Here is a 17,926-nt window from a genome sequence, read left to right on the forward strand (position 1 = left end):
AGCCTGCTCGTGGACTGCTTGTCCCACTCTCCTCAGGGAGCAGGTTATGTAGCATCCGAGCCAGGACCACCAGACTCAAAAGCAGTTACTTTCCCCAAGCCGCCGGACTTCCACCCAGATAACCCACCCTACCGCAGCCCCAACCACCACGACTTTCTCACTTCCTGTCGGAGTCACCTTACATACAGACATTTGTGCCTAACGTCACTTTAAGGACATACAATCAATCTATATGAGGTATCTTAGGTATTTACATTTATTGTTTTTTTTTAATTGTTCTTCATCTTGTAGTGTTGTTTTTTGTGCTGCATTGGATCTGGAGTAAAAATTATTTTCTTCTCCTTTACACTTGCATTCTGCAAATGACATTAAACAATCTTAAAGCTTGAATTGGCTGGCCCTGTTCCCTGCCTTGTGTGACTACGTGGGAGGAGGTCAGTCGAATTGCCAGAGTTAATTTGACTCAGAGGAAACTCCTAATCATCTCAGAACTAGCTCCAGGATTTGCTGTGTCCTCCACCGTCTGTCGCAGAGCTTAACTGTGGTCTGCTTGAAGAGCCCTCCCAGTCGAATCTCGGTCCCCCTGAGAGGGCTTGAAATGGAATATGTCATTGAGTGCCCTTACGGGAGTTGCGTCCAGGCGGTTGCTTTCAGCCGCGACACATCTGTGGTCCATCAACAACTCTGCCGTCTGACATTTCTACTTAGTTCAGTGTTAGTGGCGTCTCCTCCCTCAGGAAGTTCAGCCTTTGTGCACCCGAGGTCAGTGCCACAAATCTATCTGTGTCTTTGCCTGGAGACGAAGTTGTTTAATGTTTTCCACTCTGTCAGTGACCTTGTAGGGTTTGAGGAGCTTCAAACGAGTGATGACGACCTCCATATCTGAGGGCCTGCACTTCACTGGGCAACTGTCTTGCAGGGCCTCTGTTTAAAGACATAGGCTAACTTTGAACATAAGAACCAACTTAGAAAGCGGCCTTTTGGTTTATGAAATCTTTGCCAAACACAATGCCAAATTAAACCAGCAACACACATCAAAGTTGCTGGTGAACGCAGCAGGCCAGGCAGCATCTCTAGGAAGAGGTGCAGTCGACGTTTCGGGCCGAGACCCTTCGTCAGGACAAACTGAAAGAAGAGCTAGTAAGAGATTTGAAAGTGGGAGGGGGAGATCCGAAATGGTAGAAGAAGACGGGGGGTGGGGGGGGGGGGTGGAGGGATGGAGCCAAGAGCTGGACAGGTGATTGGCAAAAGGAATATGAGAGGATCATGGGACAGGAGGCCTAGGGAGAAAGAAAAGGGGGAAGGGGGGAGAAAACAGAGGATGGGCAAGGGGTTTAGTGAGGGGGACAGAGGGAGAAAAGGGAGAGAGAGAAAAAGAATGTGTGTATATAAATAAATAACGGATGGGGTTCGAGGGGGAGGTGGGGCATTAGCGGAAGTTTGAGAAGTCAATGTTCATGCCATCAGGAACTAATTCCTCCTACCTGTCCGTAATCCATATCCTTCCATTCCCTGCATATCAAAATCAGGATTAATATCACCAACATGTGTCATGAAATTTATTGTTATGTGGCAACAGTACATTGTAGTACATAATAAAAACTGTAAATAATTATATAATTATTATACACGTGTAATCATTGCCAGTGTTGATTGTCAGCATGTTATTTCCAATCAGCGTAGATTTTGGACTTCCAGTGTCTACCTGTGAGGCCTCCGCCGGTCAGGGTCGACCAGTGATGTTGCATCCTAGCTATCTAAATAGGCAAGCCACGCAGTAGGATATGGAGAACAAGCCATTGCCCATGAAACTGGCTCCCCCTCTCCACGCATCTGAAGGACCCAAAGGAACGGCAGAGGCTGGTACAGTTTAGCACCAGGAGTTGCCAGTCAGTGCTGAACTCAACACAGGACTGCCTTAAGGATTCCCACTCTGGATTTTTCCCTCGGAGTTTACCCCAGAAGCCTTCCGCATGAGTGACTACAGCTGCAAGGCAGGGGAGTTTTGAGTTCAGAGTTTTCCATCTAGATGAGCTGCCAGCCATGACAGACGAGCCCCATCTGCCTGAAGCGACTGGTTTTAAGGCGCCAGTAACCCGCCGTTGCCTCTTCTCCTGTCAGTAGAAACTGTTCTGCCAGGTTTAATAGCTCAAGCCATACATGAAGGCCGGGAGCTGGACTTGGTTGTCAGAGGCTACTTGAGGCGCACGGCTTTGGGAGCATTTAATAGGTAATGGGAGTTTGTCTGCATTACCATCCCGGCTGTAATAACCTTCAGGAACCGGTACCTTCCCAAAGGGTTCTTAAACACCACTGTTGTACTTTCCTCCACCACTACCCTGGCTGCTGGTTTCATCTGTCTACCACCCCCTGGCGCGAAAGAAAACTAAGATGAGACACGACTTGGTGACCTATCAGTGGAATCAATGGTTCTGGCACACACCTGTGCATACCCTTAAACACCTCCACCTCCAACCCCACCCCGGAATTGGTCCCTGCGGCCCTGCCAGCTACGCCGCCCAGCAAACACCGATTTAGCCCTGATCGCGGGACAATTTACAACGACCGATCAGTCTACCAACTGATGCATCGTTGGACTCTGGGAGGAAACCGGAGAAACTCTGCATGATCACGGGGAGAGTGTACAAACTCCTTACAGGCCGAGGCAGGGATTGAATCTGGGTAGCTGGTGCTGTAAAGCGTTGTGCTAACCACTACGCTACCGTGCCACTAACCAATCTTCCCAGACAGTTGTGTTTGTTGAATTGTGGCCCCAGCTTCCCGAGAATTTTTACATTGCCCTTGGATAGCTTTGCTCTCTTCGGAACCATTGGCCTTTCTAACAGGATTAAACTAGCTCGGGGCCTAGGACTGGAGGTCAGAGGCCTAGAGGCGGCCTGTGATGGGGCTGGGAGGCCTGTCTGTGTGGGTGGGTGGGAGAGCAGGTTAAGGGGCTTGTTTTGCTGTTGTTGTCAGTCCTTCTGCTGAACATGGTGGGCCAGAATGTGTGGGCATTTGGGGGCAGCCCCCAGCATATCCTTAAGTTGTGGTTGTTAATGCAAATGGTACATTTCATTGTATGTTTTGATGTATCTGAAAATAAATCTAAATCTGAGTTTTCCAACTTTGACCATTATCTTCATTTCGTCCCATGCTAATCTTTTGACTCTGTTATCCCTGTGCTTTGTTTCTTCTTTCAACTCTATTAAAAAGGATGTGCCGACACTGCAGGGGGTTCATGAAAGTGATTCCGGGATTGAAAAGCTTGTCAAATGAGAAGCATTTGATGGCTCTGGGCCTCTACTCACTGGAATTCAGAAGAATGAGTGACCTTAATGAAACTTATTGAATGTTGAAAGGTCTTGATAGAATGGATGTGGAGAGGATGTTGGGGGAGTCTAAGACCAGAAGACACAGCCTCAGAATAGAGGGACGTCCATTTAGACTGGAGAGGAGGAATTTCTTTAGCCAGGGAGTGGTGAATCTGTGGAATTTGTTGCCACTGGTGGCTGTGGAGTCCAGGTCTTTGGGTAATTTTTTAGGCAGAGGTTGATAGATTCTTGATTAGTCAGGGCCTGAAGGGATATGTGGAGAAACCAGGAGACTGGAGCTGAGAGGGAAAATGGATCAGGCATGATGAAATGGCAGAGCAGACTCGATGGGCCAAATGACCTAATTCTGCTCCTATAAATTCAGTTATGTATAATTACCTCACTGCTGATGTACCATGGGATCCTGCCTTTGCAAAGATTATTCTGGATTCAAGATTATTTAATGCCATTTCCAGTGCACACATGCAGAGGACAGCAAAATAATTGTCCTAAATTGTGTTAAATCAGCAAGACAAGCATGATACGGTATCAGAATCGGGTTTAATATCACCGGCATATTTTGTGAAATTTATAGTGAGGTAGTGTTAATTGGTTCAATGCCCATTCAGAGATCGGACGGCAGAGGGGAAGAAGCTGTTCCTGAATCATTGAGTGTGTGCCTTCAGGCTTCTGTACCTCCTTCCGGGTGGTAGCAATGAGAAGAGGGCATGTCCTGGGTGATCATTAACAAGAGCATTAGCACACAAGATTTGCCATTGGCAGTGGAGACTTGATTGGCCAAATGACCCAATTCTGTCCTATGTCTTACAGCTTTACGGTCAATATGGACACCACAGCCATCAAGGAAGTGAGATTTCATTTGATGGAAGACGTGTTCAAAGAGAATGATTTTAATAAAACACTTTAAAAAGATGAGGGAATGAGGGATGGAGAAATTTGAGGACAGATTAGGCACCCTACAGCAAAGTACAGGCCCTTCAGCCCACAATGTTGTGCCAGTCCTTTAAACAACTCTAAGATCAATGTAACACTTCCTTCCCACTTAGCCCTCCACTTTTCTTTCATTGTGTACCTATCTAAGAGTTTCTTAAATATCCCTGATGTATTTGCCTCTGCCAGTACCCCTGGCAGCACATTCCACGCACCACCATTTAAAAAAAAATCTACCCCTGACATCGCCCCTGTACTTTCCTCCAATCTCCTTAATGTTATGCCCTCTTGTTTTGGTCACTTCCACCCTGGAGAATTGTTGCTGGCTATCCACTGGATCGAAGCCTTCCCAACCTGGGTTCCGTGGACCCCTCCGTTAATGGTAGGGGTCCATAGCATGTAAAAAGATTGGGAACCCCTGGATGGTCATGAAGTGGCCCATACTTATGTGAATTGTACTTGACTGTGGGGAGCATCCAGTTTGAGGAACTCTGCAGTTCAATCACCTTGCAGCTTTCTTGTGTCATCCCCTCTTTCACCCGCCTTCCCCATCACCTGGTTCACCTATCACCTAGCAACTTGTACTCCTCCCCCTGCCCCCATCTTATCCTGCCTTCTACCCCCTTCCTTTCCCAGGATTGCCCAGGATCCCTTAATATCCAAAAACCTGTTGGACTTTTCCTTTAATATTCATTGTGGTTGAGCCTTCAGAGGCCAACTGGATGGTTCGAAATAAGCTGCAGTCAGCTGTAAACTCAGTCAGCTCCATCATGGGCACCAGCCTCCCCAGCATCCCGGACATCTTCTAAGAGAGGTGCCTCAAAAATGGGTGCGTCCATCATTAAGGACCACATCACTCAGGATGTGCCCTCTTCTCATTACTACCATCAGGGAGGAGGTACAGGAGCCTGAAGACCCCTCTTCTCATCACTACCATCAGGGAGGAGGTACAGGAGCCTGAAGACCCCTCTTCTCATCACTACCATCAGGGAGGAGGTACAGGAGCCTGAAGACCCCTCTTCTCATCACTACCATCAGGGAGGAGGTACAGGAGCCTGAAGACCCCTCTTCTCATCGCTACCGTCAGGGAGGAGGTACAGGAGCCTGAAGACCCCTCTTCTCATCACTACCATCAGGGAGGAGGTACAGGAGCCTGAAGACCCCTCTTCTCATCGCTACCGTCAGGGAGGAGGTACAGGAGTCTGAAGACCCCTCTTCTCATTACTACCATCAGGGAGGAGGGACAGGAGCCTGAAGAGACACACTCAACGATTCAGGAACAGCTTCTTCCCCTCTGCCAATGGACATTGAACCCATGAGCACTACCTCACTACTTTTTTTATTCCTATTTTTGCACTACACATTTAATTTAACTATTTAATATCTATATACTTAAGTAATTCTTTTTCTCTATTATGTATTGCTGCTGCAAAGACAACAAATTTTGCAACGTATGCTGGAGATATTAAACCCAATTCTGATTCCTTTCAAAAATTCAACAATCATTTGATAATAAAATTACTTTTTATTTCTTTGCTGAATGGCCAACATTTTGAATCCACTTGGATAAGTAGATGGGTAAAAAAGGTTTAGATGAGGGATTCTCAACCTTTTTCATGCTGTGGACCAATACCATTAAAAGGGGTCTGTGGACCACAGGTTGGGAACCTCTGATCTAGAGCAATTTGGGCCAAATGGATCTAGCATAAATGGGCATCTTGGTTGACAGAAACAAGATGGGCTGAAGGGCCTGTTTCTATGTTGTATGACTAACTCTCTGGCTCTCCTGATTTACTGACTCCATTTGAGATGATAGACCCAGGAATGAAAGGGTTATCATATGAGGAACTCTTGATGGCTCTGGATCTGTGGAATTCAGAAGGATGAGGGGCGATCTGATCGAAACCTTTCAAATGTTGAAAGGCCTAGACAGAGTAGATGTGGAAAGGATGTTTCCCATGGTGGGAGAGTCTAGGACACGAGGGCACATCGTCAGAATGTAGGAGCACTCTTTCAAAACAGAGATGCAGAGAAATTTCTTTAGCCAAAGGGTGGTGAATTTGTGGAATTTGTTGCCACATGCAGCTGTGGAGGCCAGGTCATTGGGTGTATTTAAGGCAGAGATTGATAGGTTCTTGATTGGACATGACTTTAAAGGATATGGGGAGAAGGCCGAGAACTGGGGTTAAGGAGGAGATTAAAAAAAAAGGATCAGCCATGATTGAATGGTGGAGCAGACTCGATGGGCTTTTATGTCTTATGGTCTGATGGTGAATTCAGTAAGGAATGAAATCTTGAAGAACTGAAATCTATTTCAATCTAGGCAGCTAAAATAACCTGTTACAAATCTGTTTCATTAACACCACCATCAGTTTGTGAAAAGAGACACCTTCACGGCTTGGAATTGTCAAATTGTGCAGAAATACAGTGGTTCTTCTAAGGCAGGGGTTCCTGTTGTGTATTTAATATTTAAGTAATATATGAGTAATCTTATTGGTTGATTAAGCTTTCTTGTTCATATAAATATTCATTACAGGATATATGTTCAAATACGTGAATCGCATTTGTCATCATGCTACCACGTGATACGTGCACGCCTCGCTTAAAGGAAAGGAGAAGCTAGACCCTCATTAAAGGTTAATTTGCAGGTTGAGTCAGTGGTGAGGAAGGCAAATTCATTTTGAGAGGACTAGAATAGAAAAGCAAGGATGTAATGTCAAGGCTTTAATAAAGCACTGGTGAGACCTCACTTGAGTACTGCGAGCAGGTTTGGGCCCCTTAAATGAGGTGCTGAGGTAGGAGAGTGCTGAAAGGATGTTCACGGAAGTGATTCTGGGATTGAAAGGCTTGTCATGTGAGGAGCGTTTGATGGCTCTAGGTCTGTACTCACTGGAATTCAGAAGAATTAAACCTATTGAATGTTGAAAGGGCTCAGTAGGGTGGATGTGGAGAGGATGTTTCCTGTGGTGGGGGAGTCTAAGACCAGAGGACATGGCCTCAGAATAGAGAGGAGTCCTTCTAGAATGGAGATGAGGAATTTCTTTAGCCAGAGACTAGTGAATCTGTAGAATTTGTTGCCACGGGCACCTGTGGAAGCCAAGAAATTGGGTGTCCTTAAGGCAGAAGTTAGTAATTCCCGATTAGTCAGGGCACAAAGGGCTACGGGGAGAAGGCAGGAGATTGCAGCTGAGAGGGAAAATGGATCAGCCATGATGAAATAGCGAAGCAGTGTTGATGGGCCAAATGGCCAGATTCTGTTACTATATCTATGGTCAAATTTTGGACTCCCGTGTCTTCCTTTGAATTAGTTTAATGTTTTGAAGTTACCAAACATAACATGGGTGACGGGTGTATTTTTAAAACAAACCCGAGCCCAGTGAGAAGTTACAAAACAGAACAGTTCCCAGCCTTTTTTATGCCATGGAGCCTTGCCATTAACTGAGGGGTCCATGGACCCCAGGTTGGAAAACCTGGTTCTAAAAGAGTTCCCTCATTTGTCTTACTTTTGCTGTCTTTATGCATTCAATTCTTTATGTATTTACCCTGCTGCCCTTGAAAGTTTCTGTTCTTTCAGACAGCACGTTTTGTGATCACTTTCCTGTTCTTTTGCTAGTTATCTTAAATCAGTCCCATCTGGCCGTGGTCACAGGAAGCAATTTCATGACCCCTCATGATTTTGAACCCTCCTGTCAAATCCCATCTTGGAACAGCTCCTGATTCTCCAGACTCCCATGTAATTGTGTGATTCTGTGCTCCTTCACAAAGAAATCACTGCTGGAGCCTGCTTCACCGCGAGGTGCATGTTGGATGGGGGAAAGGGGGAAGAGGTCCTCTACTGTGAGTATCGGGGGTTGGGGAAGAGGCTGAAGAGAAGGACCTCCGAGGGAATAATGCAGACATGAGGAAAGCTGCAGATGCTGGAAATTCAAGCGGGCTGGGAGACCGCTTCGCTGAACACCCATGCTCTGTCCGCCAGAGAAAGCAGGATCTTCCGGTGGCCACACATTTTAATTCCACATCCCATTCCCATTCTGATATGTCTATCCACGGCCTCCCCTACTGTAAAGATGAAGCCACACTCAGGTTGGAGGAACAACACCTTATATTCCGTCTGGGTAGCCTCCAACCTGATGGCATGAACATTGACTTCTCAAACTTACGCTAATGCCCCGCCTCCCCTTCTTACCCCATCCCTTATCTAGTTATCTATTATTTTTTTCCTTTTTTTCTCCCTCTGTCCCTCTCACTATAACTCCTTGCCCATCCTCTGGGCTCTCCCCCGCCCCCCTTTTTTCCTCCCTAGGCCTCCTGTCCCATGATCCTCTCCTTTCTTCAGCCTCGTATCCCTTTTGCCAAGCAACTTTCCAGCTCTTAGCTTCACCCCTCCCTCTCCTGTCTTCTCCTATCATTTCGGATCTCCCCCTCCCCCTCCCACTTTCAAATCGCTTACTACCTCTTCTTTCAGTTAGTCCTGATGAAGGGTCTCGGCCCGAAATGCCGACTGTACTTCTTCCTATAGATGCTGCCTGGCCTGCTGCGTTCCACCAACATTTTGTGTGTGTTCCAAGGGAATAATCTCTGGATTACTCCCAGTACCACATGCTGGGAAGGGTGAGAATTGGATGAATGAGTGGTCCATGAAGTCATGCAGGGGTCAGGGTATCAGACTTTTGGAGATTGGGATCTGTTCTGGGGAAGGGACGACCTGTTCATAAAGGATGGGTTACACCTGAACCCGAGAGGGACCAATATCCTTGCGGGCAGGTTTGATAGAGCTTTAGGGCAGGATCTAAACTAAATTGGCAGGGGATGGGAATGCTGAGGATAGGGATGTTGGTATACAGGTAGATGCAGCGTGTAGTGAAACTGTGATCAAGGTCAGATAGATAATTGGGCAAAATTGCAGTCAGTAAGATGAGTTGAAGTGTAAATTGAAAGGAGTGGTGGACAGACTTAAGGTGCTGTATTTGAATGTACACAGTATATGGAATAAGGTAGATGATCTTGTAGAGCACTTGGAGATTGACGGGTATCAAGTTATAGGCATCACTGAGTCATGGTTGAAAGAAGGTCATAGTTGGGAGCTTAACATCCAAGGATACACCTTGTATCGAGAGCATAGGCAGGGGGTGGGATGGCTCTACTGGTTAAAAATGAAATCAAATCCTTCTAAAGGTGTGATATAGGATTGGAAGTTGTAGAATCCTTGTGGGTAAGGTTAATAATCTCCAAGGATAAAAAGACTCTGATGTGAGTTATATCCTTTTGGTATCTGATCTGAACAGTAGTCAGGATGTGGGGTATAAATTGCAAAGAGAAATAGAAAAGGCATGTAATAAGTACAATATTACAAAAGTCATGGGGGATTTCATTATGCGGGGAGATTGGGAAAATCAGGCTGGTGCTAGATCTCCAGAGAGGGAATTTGTGGAGTGCCTATAAGATTTTTTTGTTAGAGCAGCTTGTGGTTGAGCTCACTAGGGGAAAGGCAATTAGGATTTGGGTGTAGTGTAATGAACCAGATTTGATTAGGGAGCTTAAGGTAAAGGAACCCTTAGGAGACGGTGATCATAATATGATAGAATACACCCTGCAGTTTGAGGGAGAGCTGCTAAAGTTGGATATATCGATATTGCAGTGGAGTAAAGAGAATTACAGAGGCATGAGAGAGGTGCTGGCCAAAGCTGATTGGAAGAGTTCACTAACAAGGATGACAGCTCAACAGTAATGGCTGGAGTTTCAGGGGGAAATTTGGAAGGTGCAGGAACGATACATCCCGAAGATGAAGTAGTATTCTAAAGGGAAAACGAGGCAACTGTGGGTGATAAGGGAAGTCAAAGACAGCATAGAAGCAAGAGAGGCCATATAATATAACAAAAACTAGTGGGGAGGTCAAGGATTGCAAAGCTTTTAAAAACCAACAGAAGGTAACTTTAAGCAGTGAAAAGATGAAATATGAAGATAAGCCAGCCAGTAATATAAATGAAGATACCAAAAGGATATAAAGGGGAAGAGAGAGGCGAGACTGGATATTGGACCACTGAAAATGGCGCTGGGAGAAGCATTAATGGCTGAGAAAGAAATGGCAGGCAAACTTAAGTATTTTGCGTCAGTCTTCACTGTGGAAGACACCAGCAATGTGCCAGAAATTCGAGAGTGTTGGAGGCAGAAGTGAGTGCCATTGCTATTATGAAGGAGAAGGTGCTTGGCAAACTGAGAGGCCTAAAGGGAGGTAGGTCACAAGGAGCAGATGGTGCTCACCCCAGGGTAGCTGAAAAGATTGTAGAGGCATTAGTAATGATCGTTCAAGAATCACTAGATTCTGGAATGGTTCCAGAAGACTAGAAAATTGTAAGTGTCACTCCACTCTTTAAAAAGGGAGGGAGGCAGAAGAAAGGAAATTATAGGCCAGTTGCCTGACTTCAGTGGTGGGGAAGATGTTGGAGTCCATTATTAAGAATGGGGTTTTGTGGGACTTGAAGATGCTGATAAATCTGGCCTTGGTCAGTATGATTTCCTTTTAAGTGAAAATCTTGTCAGAGTCAGAATCAGAATCCTTTATTATCACCAAGTATGTGGACACATACAGGGAATTTGATGCCAGTTTCCCTAAGCTCTCACTGTACAGAATTAAAAAGCAAACAAAACAATAGTGCAAATAATCGTGAACTATATACAATGAGGTATACCTGTGTATGTACAGGTGGACTCAGTTTATAATAGACTAAAATTCAAGTCTTCATAAGACTGATGGCATACGGAAAGAAGGTGTTCTTGTACCTATTTGTCCTGGCATACAGTGATCCAAAGCACCTACCAGGAGGAAGGAGTTGGAACAGGTGATGTCCAGGGTGTGATGGGTCTACAATGATGCTGCTTGCTCACTTCCTGACTCTAGATGCAGTCTGTCCTGTGGATCAGTGGATATTGTGTACTTGTATTTTCAGAAGGCCTTTGCCAAGGTGCCACACATGAGGCTGCTTGACAAGGTAAGACCCTATGGTATTACAGGAAGGATACTAGCATGATAGAAGATCGCCTGACAGGAGGGAATAAAGGGGGCCTATACTCTTGGCTGCTGTTGACTAGTGGTGTTCCACAGGGGCTTCTTTTCACATTATATGTCAATGATTTGGATAACAAAGTTGGTGGCTTTGTGACCAAGTTTGTAGACGATACAAAGGTGGATGGAGGGCCAGGTATTGTTGAGGAAGCAGGATGTCTGCAGAAGGATTTGGACAGATTGCCAGAATGGGCAAAGAAATGGCAGATGGAATATAGTGTCAGGTAGTGTATGGTCATGCATTCTGGTAGAAGGAATAAAGGCGTAGACTATTTTCTAAAGGGGGAGAAAACTGAAAAAAAATTAGAGGTGCAAAAGGAATTGGAAGTCTTTGTTGCAGGATTCCCTAGGGGTTAACTTGCAGGTTGAGTTGGTGGTGAGGAAGACAAATGCAATGTTAGCATTAGTTTTGAGAGGACCAGAATATAAAAACAAGGATGTGATGCTGAGGCTTTAAGAGGCATTAGTCAGACCATACCTGGAGTATTGTGAGCAGTTTTGGGCCCCTTACCTAAGGAAAAGGTGTGCTGGCATTGGAGAGGGTCCAGAGGAGGATTATGGGAATTATTTCAGGAAGGAAGGGGTTAACGTCCAGCACGAGGAGCATTTGATGGCTCTGGGCCTGTGCCAGCTGGAACAGAACCTGGTTTGCTGGTGCTGTAACAGCGCTTAGCAAACCGGTATGCCACCATGTTGCTACATGATTTGGGAATTGTGTTTTGTCCACGTAGTCCTGTATTCTTCTATATAGTTAAAAAAAAAGGTCATTTTCATTGAAACAGTCCACGAGCAGCGTGGGTGGGATCCTTCATGATGCTACTGGCCCTTTCCTGGCACCTGTCTGCTCACATGTCCTTGATGGCAGGTGGGCTGGTGGCAGTGGTGCAGGTATTTACAAGAAAGATAACGAAATACAATAGAACCCAAGAAAATTTTGTACATCAAGACTGAGAAACAACCAAATGTGCTAAAGATTGCAGACTGTGCAACTTAAAAAAAAACAAGAATATTCATCATTTAATGCCTTTGAAATGGCCTTGCGTGACTTTATCATTGGAAGCACCAATGCCTTGAAACGTAAAATCCTACGAAAAGTAGTGGATTCGGCCCAGTGCCACACAGGTAAAGCCCTCCCCACCACAGCACACATTTACGTGAACGCTGTTGCAGGAAAGCAGCATCCATCATCAGAGATCCCCACCACCCAGGCCATGCTCTGTTCTCACTGCTTCCATCGAGAAGGAGGTACAGGAGCCTCCGGACTCGCACCACCATGTTCAGGAACAGTTACTACCTCTCAACCATCAGGCCCTTGAACCAAAGGGGGTAACTTCACTCAAATTCACTCGCCCCATCATAGAAATGTTCCCACAACCTCTGAACTCTCTTTGAAGACTCTTTATCTCACATTCTCGATATTTATTGCTATTTATTTATACTTGCATTTGCACAGTTTGATGTCTTCTGCACTCTGGTTGATCTTTCATTGATCCTGTTATAGATACTATCCTATAGATTTGCTGAGTATGCCCACAGGAAAAGAATCTCAGGGTTGTATATGGTGACATGTATGTACTTTGATAATAAAATTTATTTTGAACTTCATTCATAAATGATGTTTTGAAATTCATTCAAACATATATGACATAAAAACAAAATTTTAAAGGCATTTATTCAAAAAAAATATTATATAAGATTAATTCACCTGCATTTTATCTTTTCCCGAAGAATTAGTGATTCCTTTAAATGGACGAAGTGGTCTTCTGAAGGACTTGACCATTGTTCCTCCTCTGGGTTTTATTAGGTCCAGTGGTGAAGAAGGAGGTTGGTCTGGAGTTCAGAGTTTTTGTAAACTTATTAAAAATGTTATTGAGATGTAGCACGGTATGAATCCCTTCCAGTCCAACGAGTTTATGCCGCCTAATTACACCCTTGTAACCAGTTAATCTAATAACCCTTGTGTCCAATGGCCCATATACTGAAGTGACTGAACCCAATGGTTGGATGATGATTTAGGCACCGGGGTGGATTGAAAAGGTCAGGTTGTCAGAGCCCGGGGCCAGGATTTGGCCTGTTCACCTCGCGACTCCGCTCTGCGCTGACCTCAGAGTTATTGAAACATAGAAAACCCACAGCACAATACAGACTCTTTGGCCACAAAACTGTGCCAAACATGTCCTTACTTTAGAAATTATCTAGAGTTACCCATAGCCCTCTATTTTTCTAAGCTCCATGTGTCTATCCAGGAGTCTCTTAAAAGACCCTATCGTATCCACCTCCACCACTGTCACTGGCAGCCCATTCCACACACTCACCACTCTCTGTGTAAAAAAAAACAACAACATTCTCATAAGGCATGCTCCCCAATCCAGGCAACGTCCTTGTAAATCTCCTCTGCACCCTTTCTATGATTTCCACATCCTTCCTGTAGTGAGGTGACCAGAACTGAGCACAGTACTCCAAGTGGGGTCTGACCAGGGTCCTATATAGCTGTAACATTACCTTTCAGCTCTTAAACTCAATCCCACGATTGATGAAGGCCAATGCACCGTATGTTTTCTTAACCACAGAGTCAATCTGCGCAGTAGCCTTGACTGTCCTATGGACTCGGACTACAAGATCCCTCTGATCCTCCACACTGCCAAGAGTCTTACCATTAACACTATATTCCGTCATCATATTTGACCTACCAAAATGAACCACCTCACTCTTATCTGGGTTGAACTCCATCTGCCACTTGTCAGCCCATTTTTGCGACCTATCAATGTCCTGCTATAACCTCTGATAGCCCTCCACACTATCCACAACACCCCCAACCTTTGTGTCGTCAGCAAATTTACTAACCCATCCCTCCACTTCCTCATCCAGGTCATTCATAAAAATCACAAAGAGTAGGGGTCCCTGAATAGATCCCTGAGACACACCACTGGTTACCGATCTCCATGCAGAATATTTAGGGAAGGACTCCCGTTGTGGACTTCAGTCCAGAATGCTATTTGCTCGTGTTTATCATTTGCGTGGATTTTTTTCTCTCTGCTCATTCGGTGTTAGATAACCTTTTCAAAAATGGGTTCTTCTGTGTTTCCTTGCTTCATGGCTGCCTGTTAGGAGATGAATCTCAAGGTTCTGTAGTATATGCATACTTTGATAGTAAATGTACTTTGAGCTTCTGGCCCAATGAGCCCAATTGCACCCGTGTGACCTATAAACTGAGTAACCCGTGAGTCTTTGGAGTGTGGAGGGAACCTACGCAGTCATGGGAAAAACGTACAAACTCCTTACAGACAACGGTAGAATTGAACTGGGGTTGCTGCAGCTGTTGTGGTGTCATAGTTGGTGTGATGCTTTACGGCGCCAGCAATTGGGGTTCAGTTTTCACTGCTGACTGTGAGGGGTTTGTACATTCTCCCAGTGACCGTGTAGGTTTCCTCCTGGTGCTCTGGTTTCCTCCCACCGTCCAATGGCATATGGGTGGTTAGCGAGTTATTGCCATGTTAACGGCGCTGGAATTATGCGATACTTGCGGGCTGCCCACAGCACACCCTCGGGCTGTGTTGGTTGTTGACGCAAATGAAGCATTTCGCAAGGTGGTTCGATGTAAATGTGGCAAATAAAGCTGACTTTTTCTTTTGCTTGATATTTATTTTGCCCTTCTGGAATCTTTGGTTTGAATTCAGAATCGGATTTAATATCACTAGCATAGGCCATGAAATTCGTCGATTTTGTGGCAGTGGTACAATACAGTTCACAATAGAAAAAGAACCTGAATATGGTTAGTACATTGTGTGTATGTATGTACGGTGCCTATAAAAAGAACCTACCCCCTTGGAAGTTTTCATGCTTTATTGTTTTACAACATTGAATCATAGCGGATTTAATTTGGCTTTTTTGACACTGATCAACAGAAGAAGACTCTTGTGTGTCAAAGTGAAAACAGATCTCTACAAAATGATCTAAATTAAATACAAATATAATACACAAAATAATTGATGGCATAATTACTCTTCCCCCTTCAGGTCAGTATTTAGTAGATGCACCTTTGGCAGCAATTACAGCCTTGAGTCTGTGTGGATAGGTCTCTATCAGCTTTGCACATCTGAACACTGCAATTTTTCCCCATTCTTCTTTACAAAACTGCTCAAGCTGAGTCAGATTGCATGGGAGTCATGAGTGAACAACCCTTTTCAAGTCCAGCCACAAATTCTCAATTGGATTGAGGCCTGGACTCTGACTTGGCCACTCCAGGACATTAACTTTGTTGTTTTTAAGCCATTCCTGTGTCGCTTTGGCTTTATGCTTGGGGCCATTGTCTTGCTGAAAAACAAATCTTCTCTCAAGTCGCAGTTCTCTTGCAGACTGCATCAGGTTTTCCTCCAGGATTTCCCTGTATTTTGCTGCATTCATTTTATCCTCTGCCTTCACAAGCCTTCCAGGGCCTGCTGCAGTGAAGCATCCCCACAGTATGATGCAGCCACCACCATGCTTCACGGTAGGGATGGTGTGTTTTTGACATTACGTGGTGTTCGGCTTATGCCAAGCACGCTGTTTAGTCTGATAGCCAAAAAGCTCAAGTTTTGTTTTATCAGACCATAGAACCTTGGTGGCTGCCCTCTCCAGTCCCCTCCTTGCACGGTCACTCAGTTTTTGAGGACGGCCTGCTCCAGGCAGATTTACAGTTGTGCCACATTCGTTCCATTTCCTGATGATTGACTTGTCTGTACTCCAAGGGATATTCAGTGACTTGGAAATCTTTTTGTCTCCATCTTCTGACTTGTGCTTTTCAATAACCTTTTGCTTGGAGAGTTCTTTTGTCATCATGGTGTAGTTTTTGTCAGGATACTGACTCGCCAGCAATTGGACCTTCCAGGTACAGGTGTATCTTTACCACACTCATTTGAAACACCTTAACTGCACATGGGTGATCTACTTTTAACTAATTATGTGACTTCTAAAACCAATTGGCTGCACTAGTGATGATTTGGTGTGTCATATTAAAGGGGGTGAGTACATGCAATTAATTATTTTATGTTTTATATTTGTAATTAATTTAGATCACTTTGTAGACATCTGTTTTTACTTTTACAAGAAAGAGTCTTTTTCTGTTGTTCGATGTCAAAAAGAGCCAAATTAAATCCACTGTGATTCAATGTTGTAATACACACATATACATACACACACACATTAGATGGTATATACACATTAAATGGTTAAGTTAAATAACTAGTGCAAAAATGGAAATAAACAAAGTAGTGAGGTAGTGTTCATGGGTTCAATCAGAAACTGGACGGCAGAGGGGAAGAAGCTGTTCCTGAATCGTTGAGTGTGTGTCTTCAGGCTCCTGTACCTCCTCCCTAATGGTAGCAATGAGAAGAGGGCATGTCCTGGGTGATGGGGGTCCTTAATGATGGACACCACCTTTTTGAGGCATCGCTCCTTGAAGGTATCCTGGATACTGTGGAAGCTAGAGCCCGTGATGGAGCTGACTAAGTTTACAACACTGTGCAGCTTGCTTAGATCCTGTGCAGTAGCCCCCCCTCCATACCAAATGGCGATACAGCCAGCTAGAATGCTCTCCACAGTATATCTGCAGAAATTTGCGAGTGTCTTTGGTGACATACCCAAAGCTCCTCAAACTCCTAATGAAATATAGCTGCTGACGTGCCTTCTTTGTAACTGCATCGAAGCATTAGGTCCAGGTTAGATCCTCAGAGATGTTGACACCCAGGAAATTGAAATTGCTCGTTCTTTCTACTTCTAATCCTCTGAGGACTGGTGTGTGTTCCCTCATCTTGCCTTTCTGAAGTCCACAACTGGTGCATAGTTTAAAGGCTATGTGTCAGAAATTCCCACCTGACATTTTGATAAGGATCAGTAATGTGGACCACACCAAGTAGCTCCAGATACTTCCTAAATATTTTGTATGTCCACCAGGTTATTCCTTAACACCTCAGAAATGTGCATGTTTTAAAGCCCTATTGACGTTATTGATTGTTGAGTAATCATAATGTCTTACTGTTTGCAGGAAGCCAGACCAGGTTGGTTTGAGTGCGGTGGCAGTACACTTCCCAACGATGAGAAAGCCAGGGCCTCAAAAAGGTGAGTGTGGGTAACTTGTTGCAGGAGATATTCAACAAACTACCTGTAATTGTTGCAGGTTATTTTGTAAGACTACGAGATGCAGTTTCTACTGGGAGATGGTTGAATGTGACTATAAGATATAGGAGCAGAATTAGGCCATTTGGCCCTTCTGGTCTGCTCAACCTTTAGATTCCTAACTTTGTCTGGGTTCTTACCACCTGGAACCTACCAGTCTTTTTCCCACCCTCCCCCCACCTTCTTTATAGGGCCTCTGCCCCTTCCCTCTTCAGTCCTGACGAAGGGTTCCGTCCTGAAACATTGACTGATCGTTTCCACGGATGCTGTCCGACCTGCTGAGTTCCTCCAGCGTGTTGTGAGTGTTGCCTTACCAACATCTGCCCTCACAACCAGAATGGCACTCTGGTTTCCATCCCCCTGCAGCTCTAGTTTAAACCCCACCATGCAGCATTAACAAATCTTCCCGCTAGGATATTCGTCCCCCTCCATTTCAGGTGCAAACTGC

At 44.8% G+C, this 17,926-nt stretch overlaps 1 protein-coding gene across 3 annotated transcripts in view; it reads left to right on the top strand.

Moving 5' to 3' along the window:
• The window catches only part of LOC134339047 (polycomb protein SCMH1-like), a 213,774-nt gene that overhangs the window by 15,971 nt on the left and 179,877 nt on the right, over positions 1-17,926 (top strand). For all 3 annotated transcript variants that reach the window (XM_063035321.1, XM_063035319.1, XM_063035318.1), the window contains exon 3: positions 17,348-17,421. In XM_063035321.1, the coding sequence (XP_062891391.1) occupies positions 17,348-17,421 (74 nt within the window). The remainder of the gene's footprint in view (positions 1-17,347; positions 17,422-17,926) is intronic.

Source organism: Mobula hypostoma, chromosome 28 (genome assembly GCF_963921235.1).
Source record: "Mobula hypostoma chromosome 28, sMobHyp1.1, whole genome shotgun sequence".
NCBI classification, from domain to species: Eukaryota; Metazoa; Chordata; class Chondrichthyes; order Myliobatiformes; family Myliobatidae; genus Mobula; species Mobula hypostoma.